The sequence below is a fragment of the Candoia aspera genome, chromosome 1, assembly GCF_035149785.1.
Source record: "Candoia aspera isolate rCanAsp1 chromosome 1, rCanAsp1.hap2, whole genome shotgun sequence".
NCBI lineage: Eukaryota > Metazoa > Chordata > Lepidosauria > Squamata > Boidae > Candoia > Candoia aspera.
In genome coordinates, this window is record NC_086153.1 from 308,334,852 (window position 1) to 308,362,391 (window position 27,540).

Genomic DNA, 27,540 nt, shown 5'->3' on the forward strand with positions numbered 1-27,540 from the left:
TAGGAACTCTCCTTGTTATATTCTATATGTTATTAAAAGCTAGGATAAGCAAAGACAGGAAGTCTGCTCGAGATCACATAGTGCACAGAGTTCTAGCTGTTGATATTATATGAATAGAAATATTATCCAAATCTTAATAACACAAACTTGGGCAAATTTTATGAAGCCTATCTTGCATCTGTATCATAGTACAGAAAGTGCTGGATTTTAATTCTAATTAATTGCTCTGAAAACAGCCTTCCCATCTAATGGCTGTATGTTTTCAAGAAACAAATGGTACTACTATTGTGTGCATACTTACACATCTTTGAGTGAGATGGGCGGTGACAAAATTTGAAATATAAATATAAATAAATAAAGCTTACATAATGTTACACTAAATGGGCAGCTGCATTTATCTTTTTTCCTATCTGTTTAATCGTGTCTGATTCTCGGAGACTGCCTGGATAAGTCCCTGCAGTTTTCTTGGCAAGGTTTTCAGAAGTGGTTTGCCATTGCCTGCTTCCTAGGGCTGAGAGAGAGTAACTGGCCCAAGACTACCCAGCTGGCTTTCTATCTGAGGCAGGACTAGAACTCATGGTCGCACCATTTCTAGCCTTAACCACTACACCAAACTGGTTCTCTTTATCTGGTCATAATGTAATATAACAGATCAGAGTATTAAATAAGAGCATTACATAACAAATTTTGTGGACTTACTGAGGAAGTTTAATTCCAAATAGAAGGAATAAAAGGCTGTACTTACTGATTGTAACCAACATAAAAGCCTCAACAACTCATTAGTGGTTACTGCTAACAATTACCTCTTCTGGTAATCTGAGTCAAAACAATGTTATCATAATGCACTGAAGACCAATGTCAACACCTATAAGTACTTTAAAAGGGAGAGGGAAAGCTAGAAAGGAAACAACACTAACATTCAGGAGATGATCAATGTCACAATGAAAATTACCCAATTAAAACATACAGCGGCTGACAGGACAGACTGGAGCTTTGGGAAAGAAAATGAAGATGCTGCAGCAGATGATAAGGAAGGCAACCACTGAGTGAAGGCCATCAGTGAGTAAACCATACCCTTAATCCACATTTTTTTCCCTCTGGTTTCTGATTGAGAAGTTCTAAAGAGTGTTAAGATTCCAGATGCTATAAACCAAATTTCCAGAAACCAATTTTCATAAAATAACTAGATTAATACTAAACAATCTATTTCAAGTAATACCTTCCATGTCAATTAAAATATAAAAATAGGAAAAGATACTGATAAATACTTTGTTGGTAAAACCAACAAAGGCCTTTTCTAAAATTTCTAAATATCTTCTAAATTCCTGTAAAAGCATTTGCCATCTACTCCTATAAAAGATAAACTTAAGCATAAGATCACAAAAGTGTTTCTGCTTAAAAAGACCCTTTCAAAGGAATGTGGATGCTTATATTAAAAATATATAAAAGCATACCTTACACTTCTCTACATACACAGAATCATTTTTTAAAACTCTTCTTTATCCCTAAATCGTAATGCTGACAAATATGGATTTGATCAAATACCTACCATTGCTTTGAGCTGTATATTAAGAGTTTCATTGGGTCGTACAAACAATGAAACTAGGCAGTAGGATCACCACCAGAATGAACCTGCTACATCTCACAATTCAAATGATAAGGCAAAATACATTTTCAGTGGTCAAATACTATTTCCGCTAGAGAATTCTTCCTTACCTGGCCTCTTGTTGAAACTATTGTTCATCAGCAGTACCAAATAAAATGTAGCAAAATGTGAATGTTTACTCAGAAGAAAGCTCTAACATGAATTTGTATTTCTTCCAAGTGAACCAACTGATGAGTACAACCTGAATGAGGCAGCTGTTTCCCAACACAAAATCATTTCCTTTCTCATTTCCTTTTTTCTCTCCTAAATATAAAATAAAAAATCCATATTATCTTCAATACCACCATGGCGGCTTCAATTAGAGAGGGCAGAAGTAAGTACTTGGGAATGAGACATTGCTCACAGATAAACCTGTTTACACCTATCAAACTTGGATTGCTCCAAAGAGCCTCAATTCAGTGCATTCCACTATTTTGTCAAGGGAAGCACAATAATCAGAAGACAGGCAGGAAACTGAAACAGCACACTGAACACATCTGTCAAAAGAGAGTTACTCATTTGCCAGCTGGAAGGTCCACAAGAAGTGCACAAAGGATCACTCACCCATTTATCTAGAGGCACCTGTGCCAAGCAGCCCGTGCCTTGGTAAAGATCTAGGGTAAGTTGCTCCAAGCTGAGCTTTTCCTGGAGAAAGTGGCCCAGGTACCTTTGCAGCAGATACCTGCAGGCCCTTTTCTTAATCGACTCAGAGAAGGGCCAAGGCATGATGGTCTGGAAGGGAGGTAGAAAAGTCTGGAATTCTGCTCCAAGGGTGGAACGTGGGTCTGGAGGAAGAGGGATCAGGGTACCCGAGATGGGACCTGCAGGGAAGGAAAAGGAATGGAGATGCTGGGGCAGGAGGACTGGAGCCCGGAACGATAACGGTCTTCAGGACTTGACAGGCGGGGTCTGTCAAGAGGACGACAAAGGATGGGGGCAGGAGGAGGAGGCGGCTCGACTGCCCCACAAGTCAGTAACTGGGATCTCAAGAAAGGGGCGTGACGAGGCTGTCGCTGAATGTCAAGAGTCGAAAGGAGGGCCGGGACACTAATTCTGCCTCAGGAAGGAAGGGGGACGGGCTGGGCCTCGGTTAGTCGTGGGAAAGAGCCGCCCGGTTCGTCTATTTAGTCCAGCCCGAGAAGGCTTCACGCCGTAAGACTTCGGAGAGCACCGCCGGGAAGGCGAGAACAGGTGGCTCCATCTCCCCTCTCTGCTTCTCACGCCGCGGCCGCCATCTTCTCCGAGGCCCACCCCCGGGAAATTAAAGGGAAAGGTCCGGGCGTGGGAGGTTCAGGGCCACGAGGGTCTCCCCGCTTTTCCCCCTCTCGCCGTCCCGCCGAGCTTGAGAGGTCCTGCCGCGAGGTACTCCTCTCTCCGCCCCCTTTCCCCGCCCCACTGCCAGGGCGGAGATGCTGAGCTGTTGTTGCGCCGCTCGGCCGCGTCGCGTAGCACGCTTTGGAGGACGTCAGTCTCGCAAGCGAGCCTCGTCATCTTCTGGACCGCGGAAGGGAGAGGAGGGAGGCGGGGGAGTGGACGCTGGACGTCACGTGACTGCTTGCCTTGGAATGTAGAGATAAGACGAACGAAGAGTGGAGCGGGGCCGTTATTTCGGGTTTCCAAATCAATACCAGCACGAAAAGGATGGGAATATCCACAGGGGCGTGCAGGGAGGTGCTAACAGGTTTTCCGCCATTTCTGATTCTCTATAGCATTTTTGGGGGGGGGGGGTAAAAAAAAGAAAGATGTCATATTAGTTTGGTAGAAACATGTATAAAGTAAGACAAGGATAAAATAAACTAGGAGATTAATGCCAAACATGTTAGTTTATAACGGGTATTTTTTTTCCAAAAGCCTATCCCACGCAGATTTGCGCAATGCAATGAAATATGCAATAAAATCATCATGTGCCTAAATGGATTTTCCTTAATTAAACATATTCCTAGGTCCGCTCCTTCCGAATCCACGTCTCTGCTGTCCTACCAATGCCCCTCCTGAACCACGTGCCTTTCCCAGCAAGCAATCTCCATTGGCAACCGGAAGTGCTGCTCTTGTTTTCCAGGCCGCCGGTCGTTAGCGATCGCGTAACGTGACAGCCGGGGAAGTGGGGAAAGAAGAGCTGGCACTAGCTGCCCGCCTGCTTCTTCGGGGCCGTTCGCTGTTTGGAGCAGAGAGGTTTAACTACGCACAGCAGTAGAGGGAACAGGAACCATTCACATGCAAAACCGGTACGACGAGCAGACGGTGAAGGAGAATGGATATGGGTAGGTATGCCATCCCGAGAAGAAGGGAAAGTCGTCTGAAGGGAGTTGGGTGGTTACACGGAAGACCGCGGGGGTGGGGATGCGACTATTCAGTGTAACGTAGGAGGGAAAAGGGCATCCACTGCTGGAATCCGCCCTGCCTTAGTCGTTCCCCACCTGGGATCTTCCAGAGGTGTTGGGATTACAACTTCCACGATTTCCAGAGAGTCAGATGGGGAAGCTTCTCTGCCTCAATTGCAGTGTGTCGGTCCGAGAATGTGCTGCTGCTGCTGTGGTGACTGATGATGTTACCTGGTTGGGTAATGAAACGTCTGCGAAGCAAACAACCAAGCTCAGAGAGCACCGAGGACTCCACGGTTGAACCCTGAGCTACAGATAGTCTCTTCTGTTGTTCTCATTTAGGTTGCCCGGGGAGTGGGAGTTGTGTCATGCAAGAAATGCTGAGAAAGCATCGTGGGATTGCTGAGAAATATGGGCATCTGGACTGTGGGATCTCAAAGTCACCTGGAGAGTGATAAGGGGGTGGCCTATAAAATTGAAGGATGGCAGCAAGTAGGAAGGAAGCTTCTAGGCAAACATGCCTTGGTGGGAAATACTGATAAAGAATGAATATAAGTAGAAGGAAGAGGGATTGCATACTGTGGGTTGAATAGAATGTTGGCTGATCACTTTCTTAAGAATCAGTGAGTGCACCAAAAGCTGTTTCCAATTTGAAATCATGAAATTAAGATTTATGCAAATGATCATATTTCAAAATAAAAGTGCCAAGCAATTTTTTTTAAAAAGGCTCTGCTCCGTTTGGAACTCCACACCACCCAAATCTTAGTATGTGTTACAAATTGTAATTAAGTTTTTAGATTTTATAAGAATTAATATCAGATTTTGAAATATATTAAAAGTTCTGGCTGAATCATGTAAAATGCAAAAGGACTTTGGATAAGTACTAAACACTATACACATATTTTTGTGTGCAGAATGGAGACTGATTATAATTCCATGGATGTATCCAGTAACAGTGAGACTGAAGATGATTCTGAATTCAAGGATTTTGAAGGAACAGATGTGAAGGACATGAGAATAGAAGCAGAAGCTGTTGTGAATGATGTTTTGTTTGCTGTGAGCAACATGTTTGTCTCTAAAAGCCTCCCGTGTGCTGAAGATGTGGCATACATCAATGTGGAAACTAGGGAAAGGAACAGATATTGCCTAGAGCTAACAGAAGCAGGACTCAGGGTAATGTTTCTTTTGTGGATATATTTTTAAGTGTTTGCTGCAGGCCATTTAGTAAACTATAGTACATTGTTACCAAAGCAGTCTACTTCCTTTTCTTTAAGCTCCAAATATTTTACATAAAAAATAAATTCCCAGGAATCGTAATTTGACACAATGAATGCTTCAAAATTTCCCTGTGCCACCAATGTTCTGGGTAGCCTTTTATCCATTAAAGCATTAGTAGAAATGTAGCTGGCATAGTTGTCCACATGTGCACATACAGTATGAATTATATTTGTAAGGCACATTATCAATTCTTGCCAACCAAAACTTTTCAAGCTGCCAGCAATATTGCGCCACAGTAAAGTATAATTGAGATGTGCTTCCGGCATTCAAAACTAGGACTCAGTTTCTTGAAATATCATATGGGGTTTTTGCTTCACTTCGAAACATCCCTTTAAAAACATTTACTGTAGCTATAAAAACCCGTGGGATACATCCTTAGTATTAGTCAGTTCTTGAGAATTCCAGGTTCCTGATTCCTGCAGAACATTTTATATTGTCCTACTTTATCCTTGTGTTCATTTTGTACTGGATCCTTTCTCACTTCTGAAATACATTACTTTTTCTTCTGTAGGTGGTTGGTTATGCTTTTGACCAGATGGATGACAGTTTACAGAACCCTTACCATGAGACTGTCTATTCTTTGTTGGACTCACTTAGCCCAGCATATCGAGAAGCTTTTGGAAATGCATTATTACAAAGACTAGAAGCTTTGAAAAGCGATGGGCAGTCCTGATTGAATCTACAACCAAGAGAGTTCCACAAAATGTTGTCACTGAGAATTTTGAATAGGTTGTACTGCGACCTGATGGCAAAGGAATAGTTTAACTTGAATTCCTTGCTTTCAAAATTAGTTGCTCCACTAGTTGTAATGGCACTATCTGTAACCTCCTTAACTGATACCGTTCTCAGTAAATAACTCAGTTTGTTCTCAACATTTCAAACAAAGTTGTAGTTCTTGGTTAATTTTCTTTCAAGTGATTGGGTAATGTTTCAGTTTTGATCTGTATTAACTCAGTTCTTAATTTTAGTAATACTGCAGTTGGCATTAAACACTTGTCACAAGTTAACGTTTGTTCAGAATTTGCACAATAGTGTTTTTCAAGGCTAACTAGTTTTATGAAGAACAGAAAATTGCATTGCCAAGCTTAGTAAAATAGATTTTGTTCATTTACGAGTTTTATGTAGCTCAATTTGTTGTGCATTCTCTAACTCACTAGAAAATCATAATGAATACTTTAAATCGTATCATGAGATACACTCACAAACATATTAAGCCCGATACTGATGAGCAGTAAAAAGCAGTGTTTATTGTATGGGTTGCAAGCTTTGAATACTGAACAGAAGATGAATTGTTGGCATAATGAATGTATTCATCAATTGAAATACAAATGGTATAAGCACAAAGATAAGGAACTAAAAAGGTGCATTCTTCATAAAGCCCCATATTTCTTACAGTTTTTGCTAAAATTGTATTCATATTCTGTAAAGGGTTATTTACAGTTTAAATGTTTGCATAATGTAAAGTATATTGGAAAGTATTTTTCAGTCCTTATTTAATATATCCCAGTTACTAAATATTTCTATATTACCTTTAAGCATTTTAACCACCGTTTTAAACTAATGTACAACATAATATTAATTCAAAACCAAAGATTCAAGTTGGACTTGAATTGAGAGAAAATTAGATGTCTAAATATGAAACTTGCTAATTTCCAGTGCTGCTGTAATTTTTTGTTTTTATTTTTTACTGCTTGCAAAAAAGGACCTGTTTTTAAATTAAAGTCTATGTATAGCAGTCAGAGTAGCACTGTGTGATGATACATTTTGCTACGTAATGGTAATATTCCTAATTCTCAGATGAACTTTAAAAAAGCTTCATAGTTTGAAAGACTTAAATATGTCTTGCACCTTTGAATCTATTTGCGTGATAGTGTTTTAACTTAGCTGAGAATTTAATCCAGCAATTTACGTTTTTAACCATTGTAATGCTGTATATCATTTTGTACATTTATTTTAAAAGAACATGAAGTGCACAAACAGAATTGAGTGGATGTATGCTCACATTTAGATCTACAGGAGGAAATATTCTTCACCCAACTGACCTTCATATTTCTTTGTGAATAATGTGGCCATGTTTATTTTAGAGGTTATACGTTTAAATAAAGGCACATAAACAATCTGCACAATGACTCTTCTTTAAATGACTCTTCTTTAAGTAAGTAATGAGCTTTTAATATAGGCACAAATGAGGGACTCAGTTTTATAAAAAAAAACCTAAGATGTAACTTGGAGAAATAATTTGTTGGCTTAATTGGGTATTCTGTGTGGATAAAAGGCTATGAAAATATCCTGTAAAAAGAGAAGTAACAATTTATTGAGTGTAGAAAAAAAAAGACATTCGCACTTCAAGCAGTGGCCAAATCTTTAGTGAAATAGCAGGAAGAAGAAGAAGAAGATTGCCTGAAGCAGTGTTTCTCAACCTTGGGAACTAAGATGTGTGGACTTCAATTTCCAGAATTCCCCAGCCAACATGCTTAGAGGACAAAAAATGTAGCCTTAAATTCTGAAATACTTTCTGGCAGCTATTCCTGATTCAGCACCTTTCTGCAAGTGTGCCCTTTAGGTTTCTTGGACTATGACTGTGTTCATTCAAGCCACTAAGCTTAAGGTACTTTATACTGAGTGAGCCTGATCATCACCATAAGCTCTAATACGATTTGTTTTGGCATCGCATGTTGTCTGACCACAGCCGTTGTAACTCATTACCCATGGCTTCTAGTTTAGTGTCTTGTGATCACAAGTATATTCCCATCAACCTTCATGAACCTAGCTATAATGTTTGAGAAGGTTGGGATTGCAATCTAGTGTATCGGAAAGGAAGCAAATGAAAAAGATTGACATCGAATCATTGAGAGTTGGGTGGCATACAAGTGTAACAAATTATTATTATTATGATTACGCACGTGGAAATGATGCCATTTGTTTCTCACTAATATACAAAGATATGAAGGCATTTCTTAAATATTTTGAAAATGGCTTTGTGTTAAAACTTTCATATTTTGCAACTAATGCAGAAAAGGAAAGTTCATCAAATTCAACTGAGTCAGCTGGACCTTAGATACTAGCCCAGTTGCTGCTCAACCATGAACTTTTAGTGTTGCCTTAGTCATTATTGGTCTGCTTTTCATAGGACAAAGGCAAAAATGTTCTCACACATTTCCCTATGCTCCTTGGAAGAAGAGAACACCAAAATGATAGTATTTCAAGTGCAAAAGATGTATTTTAGAATCCAGTTAAGGGCTTTGTCCTATTTCGCATAATCAGATTATTCATTCTGTTAGCAGGTGATAATTATTTATAGCCGAACTCTTACTATCTTGCAAAAACCTCAAGTTCCTCAAAAGAGTTCAAACTGAATAACTGCAATTCAAATTACTGTATTCCACTAACTTCAGATTTATGCACCTTCTGTATCTATTGAGTTGATAAAGCTCTTTCTAAATCAGAAATGGGAACTTAAGCTCATTCAGATTCTGGAGATCTACAGCTCTCTCCATTGTAATTTTCTAGTTTCACAGAATTTGACTTCCATTACTTTGTGGTAATCTCTGAGAGGGAGATTACCTGGAGTTCTTAGGTTCCCAACCTCTGTTCTAAACCATGTTCTTCACTGTAAACACTTGTTTGCTAGGCAGTTCCAAATTAGTTCACCCATACTGTTAAAGAAAGTCTATTATGTTCACACGTTACATATAAGAAAACTTACACTGGAACTACACTGGTTTTTATGTCTGCTAAACTGGATTATTATTGTTGTTGTTATTTATTACATTTCATATAGCTGCCCACTCTAATGGACTCTGGGTGGCTTACAAAATATAATACTAGATTGATACAATTAAAAACATAAACAAAACAAGGCAGCCTGGACTAAAAAGACCCATTAAAACACAACCGTCTCCAACACATCAACCCCAGGCCTGGGACCAAAGCCAGGTTTTATGGGCTTTTCAGAACCCCAGGAGAGAGGGGAGGCTGCAACATAGAAGACATGCTTCCTACCTCCCACAAGATGACAACCTTTAATACAAGGGACCTGGAGTATACCCACTCTGCCTGAATGTACTGGTGGGCAGAAACAATAGGAGAAAGGCAGTCCTTCAGGTAGCCAGGCCCTATGCCATGAACGACTTTAAAGGTAACAACCAGCACCTTGAATTGCACCCAGAAGCCAACTGGTAGCCAATGCAGCTGGCAGAGCAGTGGTGACACATGGGCATAATGAGAAGCCCATTACTGCTCACACTTTGAACCAGCTGCAGCTTCAGGATGGTCTTCAAGGGCAATTCCATGTAGAGTTCATTGCAGTAGTCCAATTGTGAAGTGACCAGGCAATGAGTGATCATCTCCATGGCCACCTGGTTGAGGAAAGGGCACAACTGGCACTCAAGATGTACCTGTGCAAAGGTCCTCCTGGACATAACTGCTAGTGAGTCCAGGAAGAGCTCTAAGTTGCATTCAAGTTTTGAAAGGAGAAATGCAACCCCATCCAAGACCAATGATGGAGACGTCCCCGACCCAAACACCCACAGCCTGGGAGGCCAAACTGCCACAGCCACTCAGTCTTGTCAGGATTGAGCCAAAATCTGTTCCTTCCCATCGAGATCTGAACAGCCTCCAGAAACTGGGTCAATACCTATTTCCCTCTATGCACTTGATAGAGAATATTCATCGAATCTCACAAAGCAAAGATACTGGAAGCAAGGTGAAAGACTTACTGTCATATGCTTCTCAACTAAAACAGCAACAGCAAAGTAATATTTCTACTATTTAGAATGCTCAGGGCAAAGTATATAATAACTCTGTCTAATAAAACAGCATTTGAGTTACTCAGATAAGTCAGGTAAGTCTCATAGTGTATATTTCTAAAGTATTTATTGACATTTGTAAAATTTGGGGTTTTACTTGGTGTCTGAATTCCTTTAAATACCTTGGAATATCACCAGGAAAAAAGTGGAATCTCTAACATCTTTGGATTTCACAATTTGGTCCAGACATGTAAGCGGCATTTAAAATTACTGAATTACTATAACATGGAAATGTGTTTGGACATTATTAACTTTACATTATTTTTAAAAACAATTAGAGTATTGCTAAAGTGAATATTAGTTACTTGTAAGTGCTTTGAAATAAAACATTGGAATACCTTTTAAATACGTAATTGATTAAAAAAACTTAAATAATATTAGATATGTTTCTGGTAATTGTAAAACGAGATTAAGCCAACAAAATATTTTCTCATGTTTACTGGTCATCTCAGACGATGTTTAAATAGGTCTGGTTGTCATCTTCACTACACTGGAAATATAAAATGATGGAGTGGCAAAATATTACAGTACAGTACTTGCAAACTGTGCTTCTTACGTTGCATAATGCACAATATAATGTTTTGGATTTTACTTTTTTCTTATCACGTTCTTTTATGCATATTGTTGTACAATTTTTAAAAATAACTTTTTGTCTTTTAACATCCCTGACAAAGCATTTTGTCATAAACACATTAGGCTTTTAGACAATAACATACCTTCACTGGCATTTGGGATTTTTTTACTTCCCCATTTTTTAGTGCCTGCCCTTCTTTTCCTGCATATTAATAATAAACCTAAAGGATATCTACCAAGATGGATTAAGGCATGATACAGACCAAATACGTTACCTATTGGTTTAAGCATGTGCATGAACCAAGCAGTTAGCTTGGCTATAAGCCATAGTTTATGAAATGGAATGGCTAGGTTCTCACATTGTGCCAAGAGACAAACAAATCATATGATTTAGAGCAATGTTTTTTAAACTTTTTCCTGTCAGGACCCTTTCCCACTTTTAAAAATTATAGAGCTTTTGTTTGTATGGGTTACATTTATAAATATTTACCATTTTAAAAATTAAAATTGATGCATTCCCTGCCTCTATCACTTCTTATGATAGTTTGAGGCGATTTTAATACTGTATTATTTTTCAACATAGGCTGGCAAATAATTTTGATTTTGAGGACCCCTGAGAGGGTCTTGTGGGACCCCCAAGGGTCCTAGGACCACACTTTAAGAAACACTGATTTAAAGCAATATGTAAACCTAGCCATCGCTTTTGATTAGATGTATACACAATGGTTGGCTGTTTGGTTGGTTAGGTTAAAATTTTCAGATCGAGAGAATTTGTAAAGAGGAGCAGGAATACCGTTTGTTTCCTCCCAACTATTTATCCCACTATTTCTCCTACATGCTAAAAAAAGCGCCCAAAATCAACTTGGGTTGATAAATGTGTGCTTCAGTAAGGCTGCCCTTAGCTCTCCAGGAGTGGTTGGACTGCAGCTTCCATCACTGGACGTTCCGGGTGGGACTGAGGAGCGGCGGGGTCCACCAAGATCTGACAGTCACCGGGTTCCCCAACTCGGAAGGCCCGACTTGCTTTCAAGCAGACCTCCACCCGAAGCTGGCGTAGCGGAAGACTCAAGTTCCCCTTCAGTCCAAAGCCCCGCCCCCCTGTCTTTCGCTACTTGCCCTTTCGCTCCTCCTCCCCCCATTCCCTTCCCGAGGCCAGCGCGCGGCTCGGTTGCCCAGCAACCTCCGAGCGTCTCTGTCAACTGCAGCCATGTCGGACGAAGAGGAGGCGGTGGCTGAGGCTGAAGAGATCATTCGCAGCCAGAGGATCTTTCTTAACCACTTGGACAGCTACTGCGGCAGCAACATCGGGAAGGTGAGGGCGCAAGGCTGCGCTGCTCGGGAGCGGGAAGGAGGATGGTCGTCCGCTTTGGAGCACGCCGCGGACCCGCCAGATGCACCCCCATCTCAGCAAAGTTATGGAGTTGAGTCCAGTCTGTAGGGAGGGTGCTTGGGATATTGGTGCTGTACCAATTCCTGCCCCACAGGATTCCTTCCTGAGTTCCTGGAGCTGGTATTTGGGCTGACAGTAGAGAATTTTCAGTGTTGGGGAATTTAAACCTTTCTGCCCTAGAGGTTGATTCCAGTAAGGCTTGGGAGTTCATGCCTTCCATGAGTTTGTCTCAGGTAAACACATGTAGCAATCATACTTTAAATTTTGCTTTTTTCTCTGAGCAGTGATGTGTTCTGGAGAGGATTTCCATCACCTCATTGCCATGTTCAGCTCACACCCTGATCCATTTGCAACTGCTGGCCACCTGTGTCATCCCTCCCCGGTAAAGCAGACAGGAAACACGGCCAGATGAGCTATTCTACTTTATTGCTAGGCTACTTTATGTATGTATGTATGTATGTTTGTATGTATTTGTTTATTTAATTTATTTAATTTATATAGCTCCCATCTCACATTAACAGAATCTTGCAAGTCTGAAAGTATAAATCTCCCGCTGTCCCTTTTTACCACCTGCCAGGTTAGGGTGGGTCCTTCCTAAGTTTCTTCCTCTGTTACTCAGTTGCGGGCTCCTCCCCCTTTTATCTGATTGTTCCCTAGGCAGCATTTCTTCCCCCTGTCTTCCAAGGTCATTCTTACATTCCATTATACCTGTGACCTCCGTGGAGTGATGGTACCTATTCAGATGATCTGTCCCAGGCCCCTAATGGATCCAATTGATTTTCAAAGGGCTGCTTGGGGAATTTCCCAACTCTCTGGTGGGCAACCAAGATCTGGGCATTATTGCCTCCAAATGTCTTCTTTCTGGGGTCCAATTCTGGTTGATGCTTTGGTTCATTGAGGCCTTCAAGGAAATGAAACACCAGAAACAATGCCTGGAGTATGTCTACTCCAAACAGCATTGGCCCAACTTATCAGAACATCTAGGGAGAAGCTATTTATAGTTACACATTTCTCAGAAGTTTGGGAGAATGTAATTAGAAGATGCCAATTTTCTGTGACAGTTACAGTATTTTGGAACAGCCTCCCAATTGAGGTCAGGTTAGCCCACTCCTTGCTGTCTTTTAGGAAAATGTTGAAGACCGAGCTATTTTGGAGGACATTCTCTGAATATGACACCATTTTTTTTTATTTCCCCACTTTCTATTTTTTATTTTTATTTTACTGTTATATTCCTGTTTAGGTTGTTTTTTACACTCCTTATTTGGGGATTAAGCTGTAGTTGCAGCAGCAATTATGATTGGTTTTAACCAGATTGTGGATATTTTAACATCTTGCATTCTTTGTATAGTATGCCACCAAGAAAAATTGATTGTGGCAGTGTAAAAGTTTGATAAATAAATATGTCTCATATTTGGACAAAATATGAAGCTGGGCTTGTTACAAATTGTGGGTGAAAGTTTTATTTTTTTTCTTATTGAACAAGAATAGGACAGCAAAAAGAGAAAATAGGAGTGCATAAGACCATGGCTCATAACAGCTTGTTCTTTTCACAATGCTCTGTTGTTTGTTAGGTGTGTTTGTTACTATGTATTTGACTGAATAGATATTTAGAAGATAGATAGATAGATAGATAGATAGATAGATAGATAGATAGATAGATAGATAGATAGATAGATAGAGATAGGTAATGGTATGTGGGAATGACCTTGGGAGAGTGGAGGGAGAGCTGCAGACTGGACAACCAGTGTGTAAAAGATATCTCAATCCACAGAGGGAGAGAGGGTGGGAAACATTTCAGAAGGGACCCTTCCTAGGTTTCTGGAGAGTAAAAGGAATACTTTGAGTCTTGCAAGATTTTTTTTATGTAACCTTTCAATAAAGATAGAGCTTGTACTCCTGATTGTGCTTCTTGTCTGCTTTTCCTCATATACAGTATGCTGCCTAGATCTCCTGGTAGAAAAGTGGGAGAGAGAGAGAAAGAAAGAGAGATTTTATTTATTTAAAAACTTATATCATTGCCCATCTTATATACCATAACTCTGGGTGGCTCATAGCAACAACACCAAAAACATCTAAGAAACAACATATGTAAAAAGAAACCCCAAGAAACAGAGCCTGGGACTCTAAAATTACATTCCCAAATAGCAAAAACAATCACTGGGCTCCAACTTTACCACCTTACCTTCCTTGGGGGAAGAGACAGCTCTTTTAAGGTTTTCTGGAAGGCTAGAAGGGTGAGGCCTGCCTGATCTCAGGGGGGAGTGTATTCCACAGGGCAGGGACTGCTACTGAGAGACACATCAACTAGGTCCTGCTAGATGACAACCTTGAGATAGATGATGGATGGATGGACGGATGGGCAGACAGCCAGACAGACGAAATAAGGAATAACCATGGCTAATAAATACTGAATTATCTTTCACCTCCTTACTATTTATTTTACATTGTAAGTATCTGGCCGGTTGTGTTGTTGGAGCCTCCTTGGAAGAAGTAGCAGAGGAAGAGGAAGAAGAAGATGAAGGAAAATCAATTGTTGAAGCTGTGCCCCCTAAACCAAAGGAAGGAATATATCAAATAGTGGGAACTCTTTCACAGGCAGAGAATACAAAACCAGATTTTGCTATAGAAGCATATACAGTAAGTGTTCATTTCATTTAATAAAATACTAATCCTACAAAATTCTATATGTGCATATGACTCACTTAGAATTTTTCATATTGCAGGGTCTGACAAAAGGTAGCAAAATAAAACAGCAAAAGGTAGCATATTGCATATATAGGCATTCTTGGACAGGGGAAGGAGTAACAAATGACAGTGTTTATTGTGATATCATAACACAAACTCCAGCCCTTTTCTATATGTACTGCAACAGCACATGCTGAGATATGATGTCAATAAAAATCAGGGCAGAGCTTGGGTTGCAGTGTCTTGAGGCATACTTCATCATTCTGACAACTTTTCCTGATTTCAGTGGACACCTGGCCATAAAGTCCATATCCTCTGGTCAGTGCTGAATTCCAGATGTAAGCATCACATATGTATGGCTGTATAGTCTCCATCAGTGAAAAGGTACCCAACACCTTGATCTCTGAATAGTCCCTCTGCTGAACTGCTCTAATAGTAAGAAAGTTTTTCCTAACTTTCAACTGGAATCTACTTTTTTAAAAAGCAATTTTATTAAGTTTTAAGACAAGGATAAAAGCTACGAAAAAACAAAAAACTACAAAAAAGAACTAAAAAGGTGTGAAAACAAGAGAATTTTTTTTTCAAAATTACAGAAAGATGTGACTTCTGACTTTTAACAGCAAGGATATACAAAAAATTCCATAATTAATCTCTATATCTCTATATTATTTCCATAATTATATGAAACCAAAACCACATTATTTCTATAAATCATTCCACTTTAGCATATTATAAAAATCACTAAGTACAGTTACTCCCCACTTATATTAAAATAAAGAAAAAAAAAATACATAGATCTCCTAAACAAATTCCTCCCAAAAGATAACACTTATTTAATTATTCACTTGCTACTATTATTCTATACATTTCTGTCTACTATAATAAAAATCAAACTAAAAAGCACATAAATTGTCTGCCATTAAGTTAATAGTACAACAGTTTTAACAATCTTAATCTTAATAAACCCAAAAAACAAAAACAATTCAAAACAGTAAGCTTAAATCAAATCCTTAAAACCATCCAAATCCTTAAAAGCAAATAACATCAGTCAAACCCTTAAAGCAATCCAGATAAATATTCTTTAACCCTTATCCCACTTCAAAATAAACCAGAGCATTTACATATCCCCACAATGGTGCTGCGGGTTAAACCGCTGAGCTGCCGATCGGAAGGTTGGCGGTTCGAAACCGCGTGGCGGGGTGAGCTCCCGTTGCTAGTCCCAGCTCCTGCTCACCTAGCAGTTCGAAAACATGCAAATGTGAGTAGATCAATAGGTACCGCTTCAGCGGGAAGGTAACGGCGTTCCGTGTCGTCATGCTGGCCACATGACCCGGAAGTGTCTATGGACAACGCCGGCTCTAAGGCTTAGAAACGGAGATGAGCACCGCCCCCTAGACTCGGACACGACTGGACTTTACGTCAAGGGAAACCTTTACCTTTACCTTTACTACAATGTGCACAGAGCTTTTCTCTTGAAAACATCAAACAGCCCAACTGCCCCCCTCAAAAATTCCAGCTTCTCCTCAAAAAACCTCCCATACATAATGACCCCTTCTTTTTCATGGCATTCCACCAGGAAGCCAGTTTCACTTATTGCTTGCAACTCTATCTGTCCTAACAGTCAGGAACCACGCTGAGACGAGGAATAGGTCTCTAGTGTTTATTACTGCTACATTAGACAGAAAATCCTAACAAACTGAAGAAGCGTGGGAAAACCCAGACAGATAAACCCCAAAAGTCAAGGCTGGTCTGTTCTGTGTCTCTTTGAATGGCTGCTCAACTCCTCACTACTACGCATGCATTTTCCCCACTGGATAGGGGCCCCCTCCTGCTCACCATCAGTGCTCATGACACGATCTCTCCCTTAAATTTTTCCAACTCCACTATCCGATCTTCATCCAGCATCTCAATAGAAGTCCCAATCTCACTCTTAGAAGAAACATTTCTATCACTGTTGAATTGCTCAATTTCATCCACCGTATCCCCAACCTGATGGCACATTTTAGACCTCATATTTTCCACAATGTCCTGAATATCTTGCATAAAAGCTTGGTAGAAGTCAGAAGAAATCTGTTTAAAATCTTGGAAGTCAGAAAAAATCTGTTTAAAATCTTCCATGTTTCACACAGTAGATTATAACTCCCCCTAGGAGCTTTACCAACGAAATTTGAAGATACAGAAAAGTTCCAGAATGTATTTACACAAGGGAAAGTGAGATAAGCAGACAGTTCCCAAGGGAAAGTAGAAACAGAAATTCGCTGAAGGTTCACATCAGCTGATTCAACATGTAGGAAAATGCTAGTATCTTCAAATTCGGTACAAAAATAATAACAGGAAGACAATTGTTTACTCTCAATCCTCCTTTATATTTGGAAGGAAAATGAAGTCCAAAACTTAAAAAAGATTTTTTTAAAAAGTAATCCCAAAAATAACGCTAAGCACCAAGAGAACTCACTTCTCCTCGCTGTAGAAAGCCTTTCTTAGGTTACACATACTTAAAGAAAAACATAAATTTAGTGATTTAGAAATGGGGTGGCTGGTCTTAGTGTCCCTTTAAGGCTACAGCACGACTTGGAAAATGATGACAGCCCCACTTCCCAGCTAGCTCTTTCCAGTTGAATGCGAAATGTTGTTTGCAATCTGGCTGCAAGCAGCTGTCTGAAGGACAGATGGGATGATTCCAGGTGTTCTCCTTTTTCCAGAGACCATTTCTGGGCTACAGGAAAACCTGCCTGAGCCCCCTGCAAATTGCCGCGTGGTCAGCTCCGCCCACTAAGTCTGCAGGCACAGCTGCTCAGTCTGCCATTTCCCTACCAGAAGTCCAATTGGAATCTACTTTGTGTAGTTTAAGGCCATTATTCTTTGTTTTGCCCTTTGGAACAATAGAGAACAGGTGTTAACCTTATTTATGTGGCACTTAAAAAGTCCCATTACATCCTCCTGTCAATCATATTTTCCTAGGGCTAAATAAAGCTAGTTCTGTTGGTCTCATCATGTAAAATTTGTTTTGAGTTCTCATATTACCCTTAATTCTCTTCTCTGCTCTGAATGTGTATTGTCCAGAACTAGACATAATACTGTAAGTATGTTCTACTGGTGCAAAACATAAAGGAACTATTATTTTCTGTTATTTGGAAACTATATTGCACTAATACAGGTTCAAATATCATATGTCTTTTTAGCAGGTGCTGATTCATATACAGCTTATTCATATACAGTGCAATACATGCACTGTTACCAAACTAAATATTCTGCATCCTATACTTGTGCAGTGCTTTCCTTTTTGCACTCCATTTGATATTATACTGGTCTGATGAGAAATCACTGAAGAGCACTCAAATTTTATCTTTGGTGGCTAAGTTCAGCCAGGCAGTGAGGGATTTATATGAGTTGAATATCAATGGGAAAAAAGCCCACAATGACGTAAGATAAATTGCTGTTTTTAGACACCTTCTCAAGATGAGTTGCTAGCTCGCCTGTTAGAATGTGATATCATTATTTATAACATCACTGAAGATGTAAAACAAATTGAGGAAGCCACCTGGGCAGCTACAGGTTAGTCAAATTCATTCTTTAAATAGTATGGATAATGCAAATAACCTTGTATTGCCCTACCTTGGGAAGCAGATAGTAAATCTAGTGTCATTCAGCAAATGAAGCATTAAATTGTAAAGAATTTTCTCAGATCCTTCAGAAATTGACTTGGGCATATTGTGCTATTCTTTTTCCTTATTTTTTTATTTGTGCTGTATTTAAGGTAAAGGTAAAGGTTTCCCTTGACGTAAAGTCCAGTCGTGTCCGACTCTAGGGGGCGGTGCTCATCTCCGTTTCTAAGCCTTAGAGCCGGCGTTGTCCCTAGGGACACTTCCGGGTCATGTGGCCAGCATGACTCACGGAACGCCGTTACCTTCCCGCCGAAGCGGTACCAATTAATCTACTCACATTTGCATGTTTTCGAACTGCTTGGTGTGCAGGAGCTGGGACGAGCAACGGGAGCTCACCCCGCCACGCGGTTTCGAACCGCCGACCTTCCGATCGGCAGCTCAGCGGTTTAACCCGCAGTGCCACCGCGTCCCTGTGCTGAATTTACACCCTCTTAAAACCGAGTGAATATTCATCCAGTGACAAGGCTGGATTAATGGCCTGTCCAAGAGCACAAGCGAACTCTAGCAGTGCTTATCATAATGCCTAAACTGGAAGGTATGGTACATGCTCCTAGTGATGCAATAGAGGATCACCTGCGTGGTATAATCATACACTACTTGAGTGATGAGTCTTCCTGATGATGTCAGTTTCAAAATTATCCTGGGTAATCATATCAGCAGAAAGCAGTCAAGGAGAGGCAATGAAAAAGTGTGAAATTCTGATACGTGTGTATCAGTCTTTGTGAATGCATTAAGATATTTGATTTCTATCTTCTCCAATTAGGCACTCTCCATATAGACTATATAGCTACATCAACCCCACCAACTGGTGTTGGGTGGGCATTATAGGAATTTGGCAACACGTTACTTGGTACTGCTAGTCTGTGTGTAGTACTGGGGAAAGATAAAGCCCTCAACATTTGTGATAAGGAATAAATTTAAAAAATTATATTAACCTATACACTATAATTATTCAGCATTACATGCAGAATCAAAAAACTTTGAAAAGCAGAAATTGTTCATTCTTCTATCAACAATAATGACATGGGCACGAAGCAAGCCTCTTGATCCGGTGAGTGATGGGAGAAGCAAACAAATAAATAATACAATATAGTTAATTTTACTGAATCATTTTTAATAGCATGAAAACCGAGATTAATTATTGCTATTTCATACCGTATTTCAGTTAATGGGAAGATTTATTCATTTATTTAATTAAATTTAGAGACCAGCCAACTCCAGAAGACTCTGGGTGGCTTAGATTTTAAAAGTAACAACAACAAAATGTGAAAGATCATGAATCTCCAGAAAAAACAACAACAAAAAATCCCAAAGGGAAAAAAAAAGGCAGGGGTTCAGCGACAACTCTACCCCCAGGCTTAGAAACAAAGCCAAGTTCTCAAAGATTTTCAGAATATCATAAGGTGAGAGCCATACAGATCTCTGCAGGGATGCTGTTCTAGAGGTCAGGAGGCACAATAGAGAAGGCATACTACCTAGGTCACAATGTTGTTGTTTATTCATTTAGTCACTTCCGACTCTTTGTGACTTCATGGACCAGCCCACGCCAGAGCTTCCTGTCGGTCATCAACACCCCCAGCTCCCCCAGGGATGAGTCCATCACCTCTAGAATATCATCCATCCATCTTGTCCTTCGTCAGCCCCTCTTCCTTTTGCCTTCCACTCTCCCTAGCATCAGCATCTTCTCCAGGGTGTCCTGTCTTCTCATGATGTGGCCAAAGTATTTCAGTTTTGCCTTTAATATCATTTCCTCAAGTGAGCAGTCTGGTTTTGTTTCCTGGAGGATGGACTGGTTTGATCTTCTTGCAGTCCAAGGCACTCTCAGAATTTTCCTCCAACACCACAGTTCCAAAGCATCTATCTTCCTTCTCTCAGCCTTCCTTATGGTCCAGCTCTCGCAGCCATATGTTACTACGGGGAACACCATTGCTTTAACTATGCGGACCTTTGTTGTCAGTGTGATGTCTCTGCTCTTAACTATTTTATTGAGATTTGTCATTGCTCTTCTCCCAAGGATTAAGCATCTTCTGATTTCCTGACTGCAGCCAGCATCTGCAGTAATCTTTGCACCTAGAAATACAAAGTCTTTCACTGCTTCTACATTTTCTCCCTCTATTTGCCAGTTATCAATCAAGCTGGTTGCCATAATCTTGGTTTTTTTGAGGTTTAGCTGCAAGCCAGCTTTTGCACTTTCTTCTTTCACCTTCATCATAAGGCTCCTCAGTTCCTCTTTGCTTTCAGCCATCAAAGTGGTATCATCTGCATATCTGAGATTGTTAATGTTTCTTCCAGCAATTTTAACTCCAGCCTTGGATTCCTCGAGCCCAGCATGTCGCATGATGTGTTCTGCATACAAGTTGAATAGGTAGGGTGAGAGTATATAGCCCTGCCATACTACTTTCCCAATCTTAAACCAGTCCGTTGTTCCATGGTCTGTTCTTACTGTTGCTACTTGGTCGTTATACAGATTCTTCAGGAGGCATACAAGATGACTTGTATCCCCATACCACTAAGAACTTGCCACAATTTGTTATGGTTCACACAGTCAAAGGCTTTAGAATGGTCATTAAAACAGAAATAGATGTTTTTCTGAAACTCCCTGGCTTTTTCCATTATCCAGTGGATATTGGCAATTTGGTCCCTAGTTCCTCTGCCTTTTCTAAACCCAGCTTGTACATCTGGCAATTCTCGCTCCATGAATTGCTGAAGTCTACCTTGCAGGATCTTGAGCATTGCCCTACTGGCATGTGAAATGAGTGCCACTGTTCGATAGTTTGAACATTCTTTAGTGTTTCCCTTTTTTGGTATGGGGATATAAGTTGATTTTTTCCAATCTGATGGCCATTCTTGTGTTTTCCAAATTTGCTGGCATATAGCATGCATTACCTTGACAGCATCATCTTGCAAGATTTTGAACAGTTCAGCTGGGATGCCGTCGTCTCCTGCTGCCTTGTTATTAGCAATGCTTCTTAAGGCCCATTCAACCTCACTCTTCAGGATGTCTGGCTCTAGCTCCCTGACCACACCGTCAAAGCTATCCCCGATATTGTTATCCTTCCTATACAGGTCTTCTGTATATTCTTGCCACCTTTTCTTGATCTCTTCTTCTTCTGTTAGGCCCTTGCCATCTTTGTTTTTGATCACACCCATTTTGGCCTGGAATTTACCTCCGATGTTTCTAATTTTCTGGAAGAGGTCTCTTGTCCTTCCTATTCTATTGTCTTCTTCCACTTCCGCGCATTGCTTGTTTAAAAATAATTCCTTATCTCTTCTGGATAACCTCTGGAATTTTGCATTTAATTGGGCATATCTCCCCCTATTACTGTTGCCTTTTGCTTTCCTTCTTTCTTGGGCTACTTCTAGTGTCTCAGCAGACAGCCATTTTGCCTTCTTGGTTTTCTCTTTCTTTGGGATGTATTTTGTTGCCGCCTCCTGGACAATGTTGCGAACTTCTGTCCGTAGTTCTTCCGGGACCCTATCTACTAAGTTCAGTCCCTTAAATCGATTCTTCACCTCCACTGCATATTCCTTAGGAATATTAGTGAGCTCATATCTAGCTGATCTGTGGGTCTTCCCTAATCTCTTTAGTCTGATCCTAAATTGTGCAATAAGAAGTTCGTGATCTGAACTACAGTCAGCTCCAGGTCTTGTTTTTACCGACTGTATAGATGTCCACCACCTTTGGCTGCAAAGGATGTAGTCAATCTGATTTCAGTGTTGTCCATCTGGGGAAGTCCATGTATAAAGCCGTCTCTTAGGTTGTTGGAAGAGAGTGTTTGTTATGCAGAGTGAGTTGTCTTGGCAAAATTCCATCAGCCTGTGTCCTGCTTCATTTTGTTCTCCCAGGCCATGCTTCCCTGTAATTCCAGGTGTCATTTGACTGCCCACCTTAGCATTCCAGTCTCCTGTGATGAAAATAACATCTCTTTTAGGCGTGTCGTCCAGTAGGTGCTGCAGATCCTCATAGAACTGCTCTACTTCAGCTTCTTCAGCATCTGTGGTTGGGGCGTATATTTGGATCACTGTGATGTTAGACGGCTTGCCCTGAGTTCGAATTGAGATCATTCTGTCGTTTTTTGGATTGTATCCAAGCACTGCTTTAGCCACTTTACTATTAATTATGAAAGCTACTCCATTTCTTCTGTGGTCCTCTTGTCCACAGTAGTAGATCTGGTGGTCATTTGATGTGAAGTGGCCCATTCCAGTCCATTTCAGTTCACTGATGCCCAAAATGTCTATCTTTAATCTTGACATCTCCCCAATAACCACATCCAATTTGCCCTGGCTCATAGATCTTACATTCCAGGTTCCAATGGTGTGTTGAGCCTTAGAACATCAGATTTGCCGTTCACCACCAGCACCGTCGGCTGCTAGCCATCCTTTCGGCTTTGAGCTAGCTGCGTCATCACGTCTGGGGCTAGTTGAACTCATCCTCTGTTCCTCCCCAGTAGCATTTTGACCATCTTCCGACCTGGGGGTCTCATCTTCTGATGGTATACTGACATATCTCTGGTTGTACTGATCCACTGAGTTTTCAGGGCAAGAATACTGGGGTGGGTTGTCATTACCTTCCCCAGGGATCGCATTTAGTCTGACCTCTCTGTCATGACCTTCCCATCTTGGGTGGCCCTTCATGGTTTAGCTCATGGCATCATTGAGGTGCTCAAGGTCCAGCACCATGACAACAAGGTAACGATCCTTTGCTGAAGAGGTCACAATAGATAACACTGTTTAATTGAAGGGATCTGGAATGCACCCACTCTGCTCGATCTTACAGGCTAAAACTTGGAGATAGCAGCCCCTCCAATAGCCAGGCCATATGCCTTGAAGAGCTTTATAGGTAATACCCAGCTCCTTGATAGCACCCAGAAGTTAACTGGCAACCAGTGCAACTAGAGAAGCAGTGGTGACACATGGGCAAACCTACTACATCCATGACTGCCTGCACTGTCACATTCTGGACCATCTGTAACTTCCAAGTGGTCTTTATGGGCAGCCCATGTAGAGCACATTGCAGTAGTTCAATCACAAGGTGACTAGGGCATTAGTGACTGAAGGGCCTTGCAGTCTAGGAATGAGCACAACTGGTGTACCAGATGGATCTATACAAAGGCCCTCCTGGATGTAGCTGCCACCTGCTCTTTGAGGAAGAGCTGTGAGTCCTGGACAACCCCCAGATTACACACCATTCTCAAGTGGGGAAGTGCAACCCTATCCAAGACAGAAGATGGAAACTCCTCAGATCCAGGGGGCCCAAATAATCATAACCAATCTTGGCAGTACTAAGTTTAAATCTGTTCCTTCCCATTGAGACCTGAACAGCTTTCAGATGAAATGTATTAAAAACATGGGACAATTACAAAGTTCATACTAAGAACATTATTTTCACTATTTTCCCCTGCCTATATTTTCTATCCAGGAAGATCCAGAAATACCTTTTACAGAAGAAGACTATCGTAGAAGGAAACCTCATCTTAATTTTATGGAACACATCAATGCTGAAAAAACCATTATCAAACTTGGGAAAACAGTAAGTACTAACACAAAAAAAGTTGTGTCATATTTCCTCACTCTTACATATTTAGCCAGGTTTTTTTTATTCATTATGCAAAAGTTGATAAGCAGGTGTGACAATGAAAGAAGCTGAGGCATGGAAGTAACACATTAGAATCAGCTTGAATAACAAATGCATTTTTCATCGCTCTCCCATAAAATGCCAAGGATTTTATTGCCTGTTGAGGCTCTTTCTGTTTCTTTCACTTAGATAAGAATAAATGCTATAAATATTTCATCTTCTGTAGGTAAATCAAGGGTCCAAACTTTGTAGTACCATGATCCCTAAAATGGTAAATGAGTTTGACCTCCATGAATAAAACTGTTGATTTCACTAGGATTAGGGTTAGACAATAAATGAATATGTATCTTTTAATAATTAAATTTTATTCTATATATCACAATGGTTCCCAACCTTTCTGGTACTAGAACTATCCACTTACCATTGTGCTTGCACAATTTCTTAAAGTGGTCCTTGCAAAGTGCAAGGCAGGAGTGCTGTCAAAGGATTTAATTTTGCAAGCCCCCTCTAAAGGATTCACAACTCCCTGCAAAGTTGTGACCAACAATTTGAGAGCCCCTAAAGAAGATGAAGAGTCTCCCCCTCCCGCCCCAAAAAACATTACTGTGCAGGAACAGCAGAATCCTTTCATTGGCTAACAAGAATAGAGATTGTTGAAAATAAAGGAATTGTTTGCAGATACCTACTGAAAGGTTTGGTTATTTTGAAGATTAGTCTGAGAATTAGCCCTTGCTTAGGAGATTCTATCTGCCTACTAAATTTAACATTTTAAATAATATCTAAACAGGGCTTCTCTCTTTTTTTATTCCCTGCCCAGTTACTTCTTCTCTTTGTTTTATCTCCATCCAGTTTTCTGTCCTGATTTATTCTCTTCTGCCTTGATACATGGGTTGTTATAGTAGAGATGAACTCGATTAAGTTTCTAAAATACTTTGAATAGAGACATTCTTTTTATCTTTTTCCTCAGAACAAAAGCAAATTTGGCACATATGTTGTTGCTTCAGGTGTTCAATATGGAGCTGAAGAAAGACTTCTCCACTACTTTTTTAAGGTAATGTGTTGCAAAACTAATATTACAATATTAATATTGTATAACTTATCCAGAAAGAGTATATTTAATATGTTCATTAATTACTTCTATAGAAATGGAAACTGAATTAGATGGAGGGTTGATTTGATCCTGGAATCAACTCTTATGTATATATTTATTTATTTTATTTATACCCCATAATTTTGTCAACTCAAGGCAGTGTACATAATGCTCCCTATTTTTTCCGATAGCAACCACCCTGTGAGGTGGGTTGAGCTGAAAGAGAATAATTCACCCAAAGTCATCCAGCAGGCTTCAGTGTCTAAGGGGAGCCTAGAACTCACAGCCTGTTAAGTTCTAGTCCAATACCTTAAGTACTATACCAAACTAGCTCTAGTAAATCAAATGCTTCAGGGCATTGTGGGAAATCAAAATGATGGGTAGACCTAACAGATTAGAATGACTAGTTAAACCCACCACAGCTTTCTAATGGAGCTTCTTTAAACCTGCAGCTGCTACTACATGTAAAGGAGGGGTCCATTATCTGAAACTGCAGGGCCCCCCAAATCATTAAGTATAACCCTAGAGGCCACTGAATTATAGTGTATTTATTCATTATATTATATGTAGTTTTAACTAGATTAAGACATTTATTTCTATCTAGGCACAACCTTCTTATTTCAGCTTACCTATTTTTGAAATATAGTACACAAAGCCATTCAATGACCAAGTGCTGCCTTCAACCCAAAAACAGTTTTGTATTCTTTGTCTAAGATGTTCCCACTCATGACTCCTAATCTACCTCTCCCCCACAAAAAAGCCTGTTTTCATAGCATGAGATGCCATTACATATTCTCTGCTGTGTGACAAAGTTGCATTAAAGGAATAGGTTAATTGGAAAATATGTTTTGCAATCATGCATTTTCTCTACCCATTTGTACTTGTAATTTCTTGTCATTTAATGGCTGTTTATAATACCTTAAACCAGATGTAGAATTCAAATCCTATAGAACATGTAATTAATTTAGCCCCTTTAATTGATAAGTTAATATCTTAAGGGAATGATACAAAACAACTAAAGACACTATACTAAGTTACTTTGTAAATATTTGCAGTTATCTTGGCTTGGTGAGACTCCTGTAATACCATGTTTTGGAGATGGACGAAATTTAGTTCCAACCATTCACATTACTGACTTAGCAGCGTAAGTATACTATTTTTCCTATACCCCAAAACTTCAGAATTTTGCTGATGTCTTCCCTGTAGTATTATTGAAACTAATAGCATGCCCCCTTCATGTTCATTAAAGAGAATCAGTTAATATAACCCAGCTTTAAGCCTATTTGTAGGATTCCAAATTAATTTATTAATTTACAGATTCCTGTATTTTAAAGACATCCCTGAAAAGCAGTGTTGCCTAATGCCAAATACTTCAAGAGCTAAACTTTCATGAACTGATGCAATTGATAGTTGATGTAATCATCTGCAAGCAATAGATATAGAATGTTAATATGGAAGGGATATCTCTAGTTACTTAAAGACATTGGATCAGATATCCTTGAAAGATATCCTTCTGTGAATAGGAGAACCATTCTGTTCATGAAAAGGCCCTTTTCATTCACAGTCTAGTGGAGGTTTTCAGAACTGGAAATAATGGGAACCCATACAATGTTTTGTCTATGCTTCTACTTCACCTGACCCCCCCCCCCCATTCCATCATTACTCTTTGGAATCTACGAACCCTACTGAATCAACTTTTAAGGAATTATGGGGAAGTAACTAAATTATTATTCCCTCACTTCTATATATTCATTGTATACTATGTATTCACTGTATATTCTATTATTCATTGACATTAGAGTCTTGCAGAATGTAGCAGATCATAGACCAAGGACTAATTACTTACTTGCAGTGGATGAATCGACACAAACCCTGGGTGAAATTGTGAAGGTAAAGTGATTGAAGAATTTTGACTGTCATATTTATCTTCATAGTATGCAACACATTTTTATAAGAAATTTATTAAGTTTCAAGCAACGATAAAAGCTACAGAAAAACAAAAAACTACAAAGGGGGGAAAAAAGAAAAAAACTAAAAAGTGTAAAAATGCAAGAGAAAATTTTTCAAAATTACAAAAAGAGGTGACTTCCAACTTTTAACAGCAAGGATATACAACAACTTTCCATAATCAATCCTTTACTCTATATTAAACCAAAATCACATTATTTCTATAAAACATTCCATTGACACGTTATAAAAATCACTAAATACAGTTGCTCCTTTCCCTTATATTAAAAGAAATATATATATACTGTATATATAAACCTCCTAATCAATTCCCTCCCAAGACAACATTTATTTAATTATTTCCTTCCTATTACTATTCTATACATTCCTGTCTACTATAATAAAGATCAGATTAAAAAACATATAAATTGTCTGACATTGTACTTGATAATACAACTTTAATAATCTTAATCATATTAAACCCAAAACCAGACATTTATTATTTTTTATTATACTTTAATAATCTTAATCCAAATCGTTAGAGATAAATGAAATCAGCCAAA

General features: G+C 39.7%; 3 protein-coding genes across 3 annotated transcripts in view; 2 read left to right on the forward strand and 1 right to left on the reverse strand.

Annotated features, from left to right (window-relative positions):
* The window catches only part of ATG2B (autophagy related 2B), a 74,023-nt gene extending 70,925 nt beyond the window's left edge, over positions 1–3,098 (reverse strand). The window contains exon 1 of the mRNA XM_063290289.1: positions 2,210–3,098. Within this exon, the coding sequence (XP_063146359.1) occupies positions 2,210–2,371 (162 nt within the window). The 5' untranslated portion in view covers positions 2,372–3,098. The remainder of the gene's footprint in view (positions 1–2,209) is intronic.
* Positions 3,099–3,611: 513 nt separating this feature from the next.
* GSKIP (GSK3B interacting protein) lies at positions 3,612–7,370 on the forward strand. The gene is made up of 3 exons (XM_063290290.1): positions 3,612–3,906; positions 4,881–5,139; positions 5,756–7,370. The coding sequence occupies exons 1-3, from the start codon at positions 3,860–3,862 to the stop codon at positions 5,915–5,917; spliced, it is 468 nt and encodes a 155-aa protein (XP_063146360.1). The 5' UTR covers positions 3,612–3,859; the 3' UTR covers positions 5,918–7,370.
* A 4,450-nt stretch (positions 7,371–11,820) lies between these two features.
* AK7 (adenylate kinase 7) overlaps positions 11,821–27,540 on the forward strand; it is a 43,728-nt gene continuing 28,008 nt past the window's right edge. Inside the window, exons 1-8 of the mRNA XM_063290291.1 lie at positions 11,821–11,937; positions 14,467–14,652; positions 18,147–18,255; positions 19,322–19,416; positions 23,785–23,895; positions 24,908–24,991; positions 26,086–26,174; positions 26,830–26,920. Coding sequence (XP_063146361.1) covers positions 11,833–11,937; positions 14,467–14,652; positions 18,147–18,255; positions 19,322–19,416; positions 23,785–23,895; positions 24,908–24,991; positions 26,086–26,174; positions 26,830–26,920 — 870 coding nt within the window. The 5' untranslated portion in view covers positions 11,821–11,832. The remainder of the gene's footprint in view (positions 11,938–14,466; positions 14,653–18,146; positions 18,256–19,321; positions 19,417–23,784; positions 23,896–24,907; positions 24,992–26,085; positions 26,175–26,829; positions 26,921–27,540) is intronic.